This window comes from Protopterus annectens, chromosome 12.part0, assembly GCF_019279795.1.
Source record: "Protopterus annectens isolate FY-2018-M chromosome 12.part0, PAN1.0, whole genome shotgun sequence".
In the NCBI taxonomy this organism is placed as follows: domain Eukaryota; kingdom Metazoa; phylum Chordata; order Ceratodontiformes; family Protopteridae; genus Protopterus; species Protopterus annectens.
In genome coordinates, this window is record NC_056746.1 from 284185068 (window position 1) to 284199613 (window position 14546).

At 40.0% G+C, this 14546-nt stretch overlaps 1 protein-coding gene across 1 annotated transcript in view; it reads left to right on the forward strand.

Moving 5' to 3' along the window:
• The window catches only part of TRAP1 (TNF receptor associated protein 1), a 950501-nt gene that overhangs the window by 664032 nt on the left and 271923 nt on the right, over positions 1 to 14546 (forward strand). The window contains exon 12 of the mRNA XM_044089342.1: positions 8808 to 8955. Within this exon, the coding sequence (XP_043945277.1) occupies positions 8808 to 8955 (148 nt within the window). The remainder of the gene's footprint in view (positions 1 to 8807; positions 8956 to 14546) is intronic.

Sequence of the window (14546 nt, forward strand, 5' to 3'; positions counted from 1 at the left end):
TGATCCTCATTGCTCCTTACTGGCCTCGACAGGTTTGGTTCCCCTTTCTACATCAATTTCTGTTGGAGCAACCCTGGCATCTGGACCTAGTTCCAGATCTTTTGATCCATCAGTCGGGTCAGTTTCATCGCTCCCTCCCATCTTTGAACCTCACTGCTTGGTTCCTCCAGTTCCTACCTTAGCCAGGCTTCCTCAAATATCTCACACTGTTTGAGATATTTTGATAGCTTCCCATAAATCTTCCACTCGAAAGATTTATCTTAGTAAGTGGAAACGTTTTGCCTATTGGGCTCAAGGAAGGGACTTAGATCCTTTCACTGCTCCCATCCAAATAGTTCTTGATTTTCTAGCTGAACTCTTTCACGCAGGTTCATCTCCTTCTACTCTCAAAGTCCAATTGGCAGCTATATCTAACTTTCATGTGGGCATTTCAGATTCTGCCATCATGTCTCACAAGCTTTGCAAAGCTTTTTTGAAGGGAGTTTTTCTTCTCAGACCTCCTATAAGAAATCCTCCTCCTTCTTGGGACCTTAATTTAGTTCTCACATCTTTGATTCTTCCCCCTTTCGAACCTGCAGCTTCCTGTTCATTGAAATTGCTATCCTGGAAGACTGTCTTTCTGGTAGCCGTTACTTCAGCTAGAAGGGTCTCAGAACTTCATGCACTCAGCTGTCAACCACCGTATCTATTGTTTCATAAAGACAGGGTATCTTTACGAACCAATCCATCTTTTTTACCTAAAGTAGCCTCTGCGTCTAACCTAAATCAAAGCATTGACCTCCCTGTGTTTTTTTCCTAACTTTTCTAACAGGTCTGAACAAAAATTGCATTGGCTAGATGTTCACCGTCAGTTAAGGTATTATTTGGATAGGACCAAACAGATCAGAAAAACTGACCAGTTGTTTGTCTCTTATGCAGAAGGCAGAAAGGGACTTTCAGTTTCGAAGGTATCACTCTCCAGATGGCTAACATCTCTGATTTCCTTTGTTTATGAAATTAGACACCAAAAGCTGCCTAACAAACCTAAGGCCCACTCCACCAGAGCTTTGGCTACTTCTATAGCCTTCCAAGACAGGCTGCCTATTGACACCATTTGTGCAGCGGCTACTTGGGCTACTCCTCACACTTTCATTTCTCATTATAAGTTGGATTTAGCTTCTAGACATAGAGCTAACTTTGGTTCCACTGTTCTCAAGAGTCTGTTCCGATAGGCCACCCGGGACAAGGTGCTAGGGACGCGGTCCCATCCAGCAAGAATGAAGGCGAGATAGACAACTTAACATTTAGAAGTTATGTTCTTACCATAACGTTCCATGTTAGTTGTCTTCTTCTCGCCTTCTTTCTTGCGTCCCACCCTCCTTCCCCCTAGCCTGGACAGACCTAGAGGAGTTTGATTGTGACCTCTCTTTCTACCACCTCTATTGTATATATGTATATGCTATACTATGCATATATTCCTTATCAGGTTTCAGGTCACCTTCTTCCTTTCTTTTTATAGAGGTGGGTTTTCCCATTTCCAGTAGTTCTGGATTTATTATTGGCTGGGCCTAGCTTACAAACGAGATCTGAGGTAATACCGCCTAGCATTGTGGGATATAAGGGGAGCCTCGAGCCAGTGGAACCAACTCTCGAGCTTTTAGAGTGGCAGTGGAGCCGAGGTCGGCTCCGAACCCATCCAGCAAGAAAGAAGGCGAGAAGAAGACAACTAACATGGAACGTTATGGTAAGAACATAACTTCTATTTACAGCTTTACCATGGAATAAGAATATTAGTAACTGTACCCACAACCCTTTGTCTACATATTTTTTCAAATATATGAATAAGACTATCAAAATTATTACCTTATTTATACTGTGGAATAAATTTACTGACCTTTGTTGCTTCTGGGATTCATTTATCCCCTTCCCCATTACTTCCATGTTCCTGTTGAAGAGTCAGCATCTCCGTCTCATGTTGATGCTGCTTCTCATTTTCTTCGGCCTCCAAACACCACAGTCTCTCTGCCGATTCTAATTCTATACAATTTGCCTCCAGTTCAAGTCTGTTTAATTCCAGATGGATTTTTAAGTCCCCTGAGGTAAAGGTGAACTTGCCTGTTTCTGAGGGCTGTATATCCATCCCCATCACCAGACTGGTTGTCTTCCTGGTTGCTGGTTTGTGATGCAGCTGCGATTAAGGCTAAAATAATTTCCTCTTTATTCAGGATGGCATGCACCAGTCCTTTGGATTTGCACACCTTAGCCACCTGGTTCACTGTCAGCTTGCCATAATCCTCTGCTGATATCTTTGACTGCTTTCTGAATAAACTGACCTACAAAAAGTAAATAAAACTGTTGTGAAAAGTGAAACTCTGTATGTTTACCTTGTGGCTGCTGAGAGTACACACACCTTTAGTGACAACTGCTTACAGGCTACAGGAGCCTCAATCCTAACTACTGACACCAGTGGGGAACATTCACAGTTAAAATAATAGGCACACACAGTATTTTCAGATGCAGCTCTCTGCACCAAGTACAGTTTCCATTAAGAGCAGACAGGGAATGCACACTCTAGTCCTGGGGCTGGACTTTCTCCCCAGGCCCCAAATAAGACTCCCCACTGACCACTACAGAGCTAAGGCTTCCTTAATCGAGTGTTGCAAACCATGTCCTCCATCACTCTCTCTGTGAAATCAGTGCTTTCAGTGTCTCTATTCAAAATAGGTGTCACACACAATCTTTTGAGATTTAGATTTTTTAAACACACACACCTGGGAAAGGCTGGCACAGCTTACCCGCTTTGACACCTCCACCCAGACTATATAAGGTAGATTCAGTGTCACCAGAACACCTGAAGAGAGCTACTTTAAGGCTCTTACAAGGGTACCCAATTACACTTATTAAAATTAATACTTACGAGTACATCTCTTCTTTAAAGTATATTGGACACATTTTTGAACAACCTTTGTTATACAGCTAATTTTATTAGCAGTCATAGACTTCATGTTGAAGTCACAGGTGGTTTTGTAAAATTTATAGATTATATTGATCATTTAACTTTACTATTTATTTAACTCTTCCTTATAGTCATACCCATGAAATGTCATAGTAGGTGTAGGGCAGTGATTTGCATGTGCCCACAAAGCGTTCTGAGTATACACAAACTTGCTCATTAGAAGAGCAGTTTCTTTCTTTGTAGTTTCACTACTGCATCTTTACATATATTAATTGTCAACATAAAGTTTTCCACCTGCAGGCCTACTTGAGAGCTTGTCTTTCAAAGAAGTAAGAAACTAATGCTGATGGATTTAGTGTGGAAGTACAGTAGCCTGTACATTAATTTAAGAAGTGAGGGATTGAGTCTTTCATGTTGTTGTGGCAGGAATTTTCAGCTCCAAGAAAATTTTTGAGGGACCATCTTTATTAACAAAATAAAATCCAAACACAGTGCATTTTTGCATCCCAGGCTGTATAATTTGATACTGTCTGTGGTGGCAGATCCAATTTCCAGACTTTGTTACTTCCATTTGCTTCAGAAAGTTATCAAAATGCTTTATCCTCTCCTCATTTGACATACTTGGGGAAATAATGCACTGTATTAACCCACTAGCACTCCTTCCTCACCTTAACTACAATGACAGAGTGCCATCCCTTCATAGCGTGGAGTTAAATTTAAAAAAATGTGCAAACTTTGCGTGCAGCAGTTGATCTATTACTGTATTGTAAATATGAACTCAGTTTATTAATACTGGTAGGTATTTGTTTATCCCAAGTTACTTGTTCGTTTTGGTCTACTTTATGTGAAGTATGCTCATGTTTCATATAAACTAATTTTAATTTCAATATTACTACTGTCTGTTGAAGTTGCTGCTTATCCTGATTTGTGTACTTTGTTTTATGTTTATAACTGGCCTACTTGCGTTATAGATGTGATGCAGATGTAAAAGGCTTTCACTATTCATACCAGTGATGGTGAACCTTTTGGGTTTGGTCAGTCAGAAATTCGGAAAATGCCTAACTTGACTCTGCTTGCGTGTCACCCCTCCCCCCAAAACAGACAAACATAAATAAATAAAAATAAAACAGCATGGCTCTCGATACATCAGAAATCTCAACAGAATAAGGGGAAATCTAGAAATAAGAGACATGGGCAGTTTTAAACTACTAGTACTGTTAATTTGAAACACTGACAGAAAAAATGAATGGGAATTAGTATACATTTTCTGAAGTGAAACTAGTCTATAAATCTAATTATTGTCAAGTGTAAAAAGTTGCCAGTTTTAGCAGGGATTAAGAGGGACAGTTGAGAGGAATGTAAATAAGCACACTGCTAGAAAAGCAGACAACTTGCTCTTTGCAGAAGTGTAACCACAAAGAGAAAACAATGTCAGCACTGGCCTTTGCAGACTCTGTCGAGACATTATACTGAAATCGTCTTTGAGGTTAATAACTTCATTACCTCTGCAGCAGTGTTGTTGAACTGGCTGCTGGCATGAAATAATTCAATGCACTTCACACAAGCAACAAATGCAGAAGCAGATGTTCATCGTGTTACCCTGCTGCAGTCATCACACTTGGGTTATCATGTCGTCAGGCGGTCCCGCAGTCGGCCGGATTTCAAAGTCTTGGTCCGGCGTCGGTTGCTATCGCTTCTTCCCCTGACGTCAGTGCACCAGGGGTATATATAATGCATCCAACGCCATTTTCTTAAGTCTTTCTTACCGCGCGGTGCCCGAAGCAGAAGCAGTTCGCAAGTGCCGGTCGGCCGACTCCTGAGATTTTCGAAGTCGAATTTCAGATCCGAAGTCTTCAATAAAGCTAAGTACCCCATTGGGGAAACTTTTCTTGCCTCAGACCGATGTCAGAAAAAGTTAACAATTATATTTCTTGTGGGAAGCAAATACCTCATAAGGATTTTCATTCTTACTGCATACCTTGCCAAGGCCCAGACCACAATGTCACTAGTTGTCGTTTTTGCACTAGGTTTAATAAGCGTACTATAAAAAGACGCTTTGATTTCGCATAACACTACTTCGGTAGAAAGGTTAACTACAATATGCCGTCGGAGCAACCGACTACCGGCGTGCACAAAAAACGCAAGGATAGGGACAGGCAGCCTAGACCCAAGCCAGACTCCGAGGCCTCGGCTGGTCCGGTCTCCGGTTCTCCGGTCTTCAGTGAGGCTCCCACACAGCCCCTGACTACCGCAGACCTGGAGCCCGAGACTGCTTCGGAACTTTTGGCGGAAAGTACTAGGCCGACGCAGCCATTTTGTTTAGCCCCTACCGACGACACTGCTGAAAAAGATGTCGGTGCTGTAGAAACACCTTCGGTTTCTGAAGGCGCCTTCAGACCGACGACGCTCACCATAAAAACGTATCCTAAGACTAAGACTCCTATTAAACCAAAAAAGACTGCACTTCAGTCCCCTGTTCAAGGCCCCATGCCTAAGAAACAGATGCTCAAAATGGCTGAAGATTTGATCTCTTTAATTTTAATTATTAATTTTTTAATTTTCTCAAGCAAGTTTTAGGTCTCTCTTGCTTTTCTATACCAATGTTTGCAGTCAACCCTATTGGTAAAATCTCCTTTCTCCATTCATGTGTTGGCTTAGTTCTTGAAATCCTTTCTGCTACATTATGAATCTAATGTATTCCATAGCCCTCTGTCTCTCTCTTTCTCTTGATATCCTTGTGTCACGGACTCCCTCTTCCTCTCTTACTAGTGTTTGGTCAAGCTCAGCTTACTCCTGTCCTCTGCTTCAACAGATGATGAGAGCCGTGGTAGAGGTATATGCCTTGAGGTATACTTTGGAGAGGAGTTCTGTGGTGTCAGTGCTGCCCATCCCCTGGTTGAGCAGCTGGCGCTTATTGGCAATTGATTTGCATGGAGAGGCCATTTCTAGAGATCCATCTAGTGCATGCTCGGTAGGTGTCTATGGGACTGAGGCTAAATTTTTCGTGTAGGAAGAGGCTGTATGGGTGCCAGCGTAGTTGCAGAGGAAAGGTGCTTTGTATGTGTTGAAGTGGACAAGACAGTGTGTTGTCTACTTAGAGTAGGAGGCACCTGGTCCACTTCATGCATTTTTTTAGCTGGTGGCAAAACTGTTTAAATAGCTCTGTCTTTGGAATATATGATGATTACAGAGTTTGAAAATGCTTTGTGGTTTGTTTCACAGAGTACTTAGAGGATAAACTAATTAAGTAAAGATTTGTCAAGCTTATATCTGCTTAATGCTGCAAGTCAACAAAATAAACAGGAGGCAGTGTGATGACATTCAGTGCTAACAAATTGGATGATTTTCAGAACGCATGAACTTGTTTTCAGAAATGTGCTTTCAGTCTAGCCTGATTCATTCTGTGACTTTGCAGCAAGTCATTTGATTCCCAAATGGTGTTAACCAGAAAACTGAATGTCCTAGGGTTTGGTGAGAAGCTTGTAAGATGGGGAAGAAACTGGCTTATGGGTGGACCCCTCAGTAGCTTTCTATCAGAAGTATATGATCTGCTAAAGTGAGTCCTGGCACTTCATAAATGAAATGTTATTACATTAAAAAAAACAAACACTGAATTTTAAAATTTGCTGTTATACATTTAAATCATTTTTTTGGGGGTGGGGGGTTCCTTACATACTTGGTGTGAAGAGGCTGTACTTTCCACACCCATGTGGTGTTCATACTAATTCTGAGATTGCTGTACCTCAGAAAAGGGGGAATACTCTGAGATGCCACAGTTTTAGATGTAGTTTGTATTCCTCACTTTTGCACAGTGGTATCCATTTATTACTAAAGGAAGGAGCAGTGGTATCCATTTATTACTAAAGGAAGGAGCAGTGGTATCCATTTATTACTAAAGGAAGGACAGTGGTATGCATTTATTACTAAAGGAAGGAGCAGTGGTATCCATTTATTACTAAAGGAAGGAGCAGTGGTATCCATTTATTACTAAAGGAAGGAGCAGTGGTATCCATTTATTACTAAAGGAAGGAGCAGTGGTATCCATTTATTACTAAAGGAAGGAGCAGTGGTATCCATTTATTACTAAAGGAAGGAGCAGTGGTATGCATTTATTACTAAAGGAAGGAGCAGTGGTATCCATTTATTACTAAAGGAAGGAGCAGTGGTATCCATTTATTACTAAAGGAAGGAGCAGTGGTATCCATTTATTACTAAAGGGAGGAGCAGTGGTATCCATTTATTACTAAAGGGAGGAGCAGTGGTATCCCATTTATTACTAAAGGAAGGAGCAGTGGTATCCATTTATTGCTAAAGGAAGGAGCAGTGGTATCCATTTATTGCTAAAGGAAGGAGCAGTGGTATCCATTTATTGCTAAAGGAAGGAGCAGTGGTATCCATTTATTGCTAAAGGAAGGAGCAGTGGTATGCATTTATTACAAGGAAGGAGCAGTGGTATCCATTTATTGCTAAAGGAAGGAGCAGTGGTATCCATTTATTACTAAAGGAAGGAGCAGTGGTATGCATTTATTATTAAAGGAAGGAGCAGTGGTATGCATTTATTACTAAAGGAAGGAGCAGTGGTATCCATTTATTACTAAAGGAAGGAGCAGTGGTATCCATTTATTACTAAAGGAAGGAGCAGTGGTATCTATTTATTACTAAAGGAAGGAGCAGTGGTATGCATTTATTACTAAAGGAAGGAGCAGTGGTATGCATTTATTACTAAAGGAAGGAGCAGTGGTATCCATTTATTACTAAAGGAAGAAGCAGTGGTATCCATTTATTACTAAAGGAAGGAGCAGTGGTATCCATTTATTACTAAAGGAAGGAGCAGTGGTATCCATTTATTACTAAAGGAAGGAGCAGTGGTATCAGCTGAGGTAAAAGGGTGACTGAGGTTACTATAACAATGAGCAGGCGTCTGAAGAATGGGGAAGTCATAATGACAAGAACCACAATCTGCAGTATCATCCACTACTCTCTTTTTTCCCCCCCATCTGTCCCAGGTGCATTTAAACACAACCTATAGTTGCATTCTTCTTCTACCATCCAGCTGTGCCTCCCAAGTTCTGTCATCCACTCTTTGAAGTAACAGTTTTTGATGTCATTATTAAGTTCCCTCCTGCGCTGTTGCCTTTTCAGCTGTTTTTCGCCTTTGTTGTACCACTAACTTTTTCATAATTGTCAATGCTTTGCTTATTAATTTTTAGGCCTGACTGATACAGTGCCTGATACTGGATTGTATGGAGGTGAGTTGCATTGTTGTGCAGCATGTAGCTTTATATTTCTTATCTGTTAATTTCACGTGAGAACACTCTAGGCTCTGCATTGGCTATTTTTCTCATAGTATATCATCTTCAAGGTAAGCTTCTTGACTCACAAAGTCCTGCACAGTCAGGATCCATATTTTCTTGTCCACCAGTGCAACTCTTCCTTCCCTCTTCTCCATGTCTGTGGGAAGCTGCTGTGATTTCCAAAATCAAGTTTAGATGGTGCAGTTTGCCATATTTCAGCACTTGCATGACCTGCAGTTCCTAGTAGGTTTTCAATGCATCCTTAAAATTCTTAGTTTCAGCAAGTCAGAAGGCATTCAGTCTGGCTTAATCAAGCCTTTTTAATAATGTTTTATCAGAATTTAGTTTCACCAATTTAGTGACTATAGTAACTGTTATCTTCTACCTAACTTTTCGTTGTGTTTATAGAAGAGTAACACTTTTCTTATTTTCATATACTGCAGTCTTAACAATTGTTTGAAGTTATCGGGTTGCATATGATCCCTTGTTTCTGGTTTTGCTTTTCTGTATCTTTTAGCACACATGCAAGGAAGGAAACTGTTTTAAGAAGTATATAGTTATTATTTTCTTGCTTATAGGAAACTCAGAGATGTACTTCAGCAACGGATAATCAAGTTCTTTGTGGATCAAAGTCGGAGAGAACCTGAAAAATATGCCAAGTTCTTTGAAGATTATGGACTGTTCATGAGGGAAGGAATAGTGACTTCGGTAGAGCAGGATGTCAAGGTATGCAGTGTTAGTTGCATGGTATTTTGCACGGAACAAACATATTCATATTGTACGTTACTGGAAAAATGTATTTGTAGATGTCTTGTATCAAGCATATTGTGAATAACTGGAAAATGCATGTTTCTGTGCAAATTACAAGATAGATTGAGACACGGGCACTCGAGTAACTTTTATTGATCAGGCTTTAAACAAAAAATATTTTTTTCTAGCAAAGTGTAAACAGTATATGGTATACAGATGTCTTAGATAAATTACTGTGTAATACAATAAACTCAATAGTTCTCATATACCATGGTATTTTCTAGGTCCGTGATTATTCAAGATTTGTTCCTGTTGTCTTGCTGGGGTGCCCACTAATTTGTTAAATGTGTTCAGACCCTGTCACTTATTATTTAATAGCTTAACAGTCAGGGTGATCCATTTATTCATGTACTTATGTGATTTATCTTGCTTGCATTTGTCTTGTGTTGCAAATCTCACCAAATACATCTAACAAATCTAAGAGAGTGGAGAGAGGGGTAACTTTCGTTTTTTGGATGAAAGTTTTCACTGTTATTAAAACTAGCTCAAGTAGAACTTTAATGTCCTTTCTAACTAAAGTTTTTTAGTAAATTCATTTTTCCAAGGTTCCTTTCTAAAAGTTCCTGCAGTGATTGCTTTAAAGGGTCCAACTTGATACATTCCCAAAATACTGTTTTCTTAGGCCCAAGTTTGGATCTCCAAGCATTTCTGACAGATACCACTTACATGTATAGCTTCGTAAGAGTTTACTAGGTTATATAGGTTCATAGGTATTTACTTAGGCTGTTGATGTACAAGGATCTTAAGAAACCTAGTTTTACTCTCCCATGGTAGTTTTTAGCCCTTATATTTTGCATATGAATAACCCAGAGACTGAATGACTATTGATGTGTTGAGATGTTTACATGTTTTCAGTATCCTTGAGAGACGGGGTACTATACCAGGGATGAATTTGCGGCTGTCCGTCCGTTCATCAAATTACTTTTAAATAGAGTAAGAAACAATTTGTATTTTTATATTCATTTGCTTGGGTGTAGAAATATTTGTGTAAAGACTTCAAAGATTTTGACTCTCTCGGATTTGGTTGCATAAAATAGGGTAGAATATGTCTCCTCCCATGCTTCTGAAATTATTGCCTTATTTAGCTTTCTTTCCCATTTCTACCAAAGTTTCCCTGAGGTCTCTAACCTTTCAGGATGTTTGTTTGTCCTGGACTCATTGTACCGAGTGTGGTGGTTTGTTTACCTGCAGTCTCTTAACTAATTGTGAGAGTTTTTTATGCATACCCATAAAAGTTATCCTGTCTACTACTTGTACATTGTTAATCCATTTTGCCTGTTTCCAGTGGAGATAATCCTCTCCTTGTGAAAACTGCTCCTAATACCTCAGTAAACTGATTTTTCGTACCAAATTGCCACTTTGTTGCTTGAACTTTTGTCATTAGGATCTAAGCCTGTGGGACAGATTCCTTGATTCCATTTTCTGACTTCCTTTATCATTATTGTGCCTCTTGCTACCGTCTCCACACAACCTAGGAAATTACTGTTATCTTTTTGATCTCAGAAAATCCACAGAGTTAGTTTGTCTGTGTTAGGTGGGACCCCTTTCTGGTAAAATGCCATTTCTTTCCATTTATAATTTTATCCTGATGTAACTATTTTAACTGAGTAGCCTTATAGTAGTCTTGCATTCCTGGCACTGTCAGCTGCCCTGTTTGTATGGTCAATGCAGACTTATCCAGGACATCCTGGTATGTTTGTTGTCCCAAATGAATTCTTAAGTTCTCTTCATTATTATTATTGAGCAGTTTTCTTCATTGGGGGATAAAAAGGCCTGAACTCTCTGAATTACTAGAGGGTACAGAAATAATGCTATTACTAGTTTACTGTGTAAGGTAGAGTGAGAGAGAGAAAAAAATCTGAGTTTGATTAGTATCTTGGATGACTAAAGGAGATGGCCAGGATGGATATAAATAGATGGACACTGCCAGCTCTCTCAATCTGGGATAAGGAAATTGACTATCGCTTGCCATGTGCGTGGCATCTGGTGGGAGTAGAAAGTGTTAATTTAGTGGAGTTCTGACCCAGCCAAGCTTGCACTGCTGTTAATGTATTCATAATATGCAGTCAAGGGGAAATTTTCATGTGGAGGAATGGTTCCCCTGAGGAGGCAGTATTTGCAGGATTGGAGATGCAGGGGGTTCTACTCCCAAGAAGAGAGAGTTGCTGAGCTCTGAGGGCCATCAAGCTGTCTTGCTCCCTACAACCCATCTCTCACCAGTGAAACAAGAACTGACAGGGATTCCACAACAGGAGTGAAAGGACCATAGGACTTTTGAATAGCCTGGAAGCACTCTGGTCCAAAGCATTGGAACAATGGGGCCAGTTGGGTGAAGGTAAAATGCTATCAGGCAAAAAAAAAAAATATTGCTTAGATTTTGTGATCTACACCCTTCACCGTCAATTTTTAATTTCCCGTTTTATCTAAAATTTTTGTTACAGTTTCATCCCATGTCAGTTTGACAGCTTGGACTTCTGAGTAAGACAGACATACTCCTAGGTATTTTAACTTTGTATGCCCCAGTGTATAGGGATAGGAATGAGCTAAGGAGTATGCTAGAATGTAATTTATAACAGTAGCTTTTATTCTAGTTTCATTTATTTTGTAACCTGAGTATTTTTTGAAATTAAGTTAACATTTCTAAAAGGCCTGGTAAGTCAATTCCTGAGTCAGCTAGATGTAAAAAAAACTTTGTCAGTGAACAGTGCTTTTTTGTCCTACTTTGCTGTCCAGTTACACCACTGTATATTTGATACCATTATTACATTGGCAAGGGGTTATAAGTATAGGGCAAAGAGTATGGGGCGACGTATATGCCCCTAAAGGGAGAATTCTAACTTTCACTTATCTTTACCCTAACTGCGGTGGTGGTGCTGTGGTAGCGTTGTCGCCTCACAGTAAGACGTCCTGTTTGATTCTCAGCTAGAGCGTCTTCTGTGTGGAGACATGCGTGAATGGGCGTACCTTCATTGAAGGTTGTGCATCAGGGCCGGCAACTCGGCACGTAAAAATCTACTGCCAATCATTAGCGGACCGGAGTTCCGCTGTGGCAACCCCTAACCGGGAAAAGCCGAAAGACACAACAATTTATCTTTACCCTGGCAGCAAACTTTTATGTATCTCAATTACTAGATCTCAAAACCTGTTGGGAAGGTCGTAATAGTTTAATACTTCTCTATGGAAATCTCTTTAAACTATTTAAAGGCCTGTTCAGCCTCTGATCTTAAAATGAGTATTTTTCCCTTGATCTAGCCTTCTGTAAATGTTATTGTTCATTTAATATTATCAAAGGACTTGCTAGTATTCCCTTATAATTTTTATAGTTCTAATTTACGACTCTGGAAGGTTTGCAAGACTCTGGATTAGCAGGGTCTTTTCCTTTTCTAATATTGCAGAAACTGCTCCCCCTTCTATGAGGCTACAGTCTGTCCCCCCACTTCTAAGCAATAGTTAAATAGCTTAACCCGGGTTCCTATCATCTTGTCTTTTAGCTTCCAGAAGTCAGCTGGAAGCTCACCATTTCATGGTGGCTTGTTTATTTCAGTTTATTTGCCAGGGAAGAGCTCTGATCTATAAAGATAATTTTCAAGCTCAATGTATGTTAATACAGAAAAGAAACCGTTTAATACAGAAATAACATTCAAAACACTTGATAACAGATTAAAAATGTCTTAATTTATTTTAATTTTTTAAGGAAAGTGGTACAGTTATACAAAAACATGACCAAAAACAGTGTGTACAAGAATATACAGAAAAATAAAAACAAAATGACAGTAATCTATAGGAAATTTAGAAGGGTGTGATGAAAGTGGACTGAGTAAATGTGAAGAGGAGGAAACTGCTTGAGAAAATGAGAAATATATAAAAGACATGAAGTTAACATGACTTAGGAGATATGGTTATTAACAAGTCTCATGTTAGCTAACATGTCCATGTGTGTGAAGCCGAAGCAGTTGCGGTGTATGTAGATGGACATTAAACTGAGACATGAACTTGTGATAGGAGGCAAGATCCTTGAGGCTGAAGGTTGGGGTTTCCCATAAATTAGAGAAGCTGTTCTTGATACAGTGAATGTTACTTCTGTGAGTTTATTAATGGGGTCTGAGTGTGATTTACTTCTTAGATAGTAGTGGAGGAATCCTCCGAGTAAGTTTTGCTTGCTGGAGGGGAAAAGGTCTGTAAGTGCAAATGTTTAAATAGCTGTCAGACAAACAGAAGGGGTAGTCTTAGGTTCATAGGTTGTTACTATGCTAACGACCATTAGAGCCCTTACAAACCATGTGGGTCCTGAGTACTATGGGCATCTATAAAGGGCGGGAGGGGGCATGTTAGTTGGGAGCCAACTAAGGATTTGTGTGTGTGTGGGGGGTATTAAAATAATACTTTTCTTATTAATGGCCTCTGTCCATAAGGGACAGTGGGGCCAGACCTGGGATAAATTTATGATTTCCTATCCTATTCTTAAGTTTTATTTGGAATAGCTTCATAGACGAACTCTGTTTTACACGGATGGGGAGCCTATTCAATAGTGTAGGGATACTTTGTGACACATATCTGTCTCTCTAGCACTTTTTATTTGTCACAAGTGAAGTTTGGATCCCTGGATCTAGCTTTCCAGTGTTTGTTTTGCACATATGAAACAGATCCATCAGGGCTGGGTTTAAGGAAGCCCCAGAAGCCATGCAAAGGCTGAATAGAGACACAGCCTTTAGGCAATTTGTGCAGGACAGGGTATTTATGCCCAGAATTTTCCTAGTGAGAAACCTTTGTGGGTGTACGAACTATTACAAGTGTCTGTGTAGAAACTTGACAAAGGGGGCACTGTATTTAATGATAGATCTTATCAGGACTGAGTAGAGTACGGTTTCAACTTTCTTGGATGCCATACCCTTACCTATAAGTTGAACGACATAGAATGATTTTCTTACTGTCTTAGCTACATGATGGTCGAAGGCCAGATTGCTGTTTACATATATTCCCAGATCCCTTAATATAGGTCAACTCTTAGAGGTATTTTATCAATGGAGTAATTAACTTGGGTTGACAGTTTCCCAAAGGACAGTATAATGCATTTTTTGACGTTGATTTTTAGGCTTTGTCTTTGACACCTGTCATTTGCCCATGTTAAACCCTCTTGCAAGGTGTTGGTGTCTTCGGAGCAATTTGTAATATCTCCCAATTTGCAGTCATCTTTGAACTTGGTGAGCCAGAGGCCTTGAATGTTATCCTTGACTTCTGAGAAGTAGATGCCAAATGGGCTGGCCCAGCACATAGCCCTGGAGTACTTCGTTGGTGACTTGTCTCACTGATCCTGACTTCTTGGTTACTGTTTCTCAGCCAGCTGGCAATCCAACGAGTTATGCAGGGATTTATGCCTAGCTCAGAGAGCTTGTCAACAATGCCTTAGTGGGATATTGTACTGAATGACTTGGCTAGGTCAAGATACATGGTATGCACTGTTTACCCTCCTGCATTGCCTTGGTTATCCTCCCAAAAAGTCTGCCAAG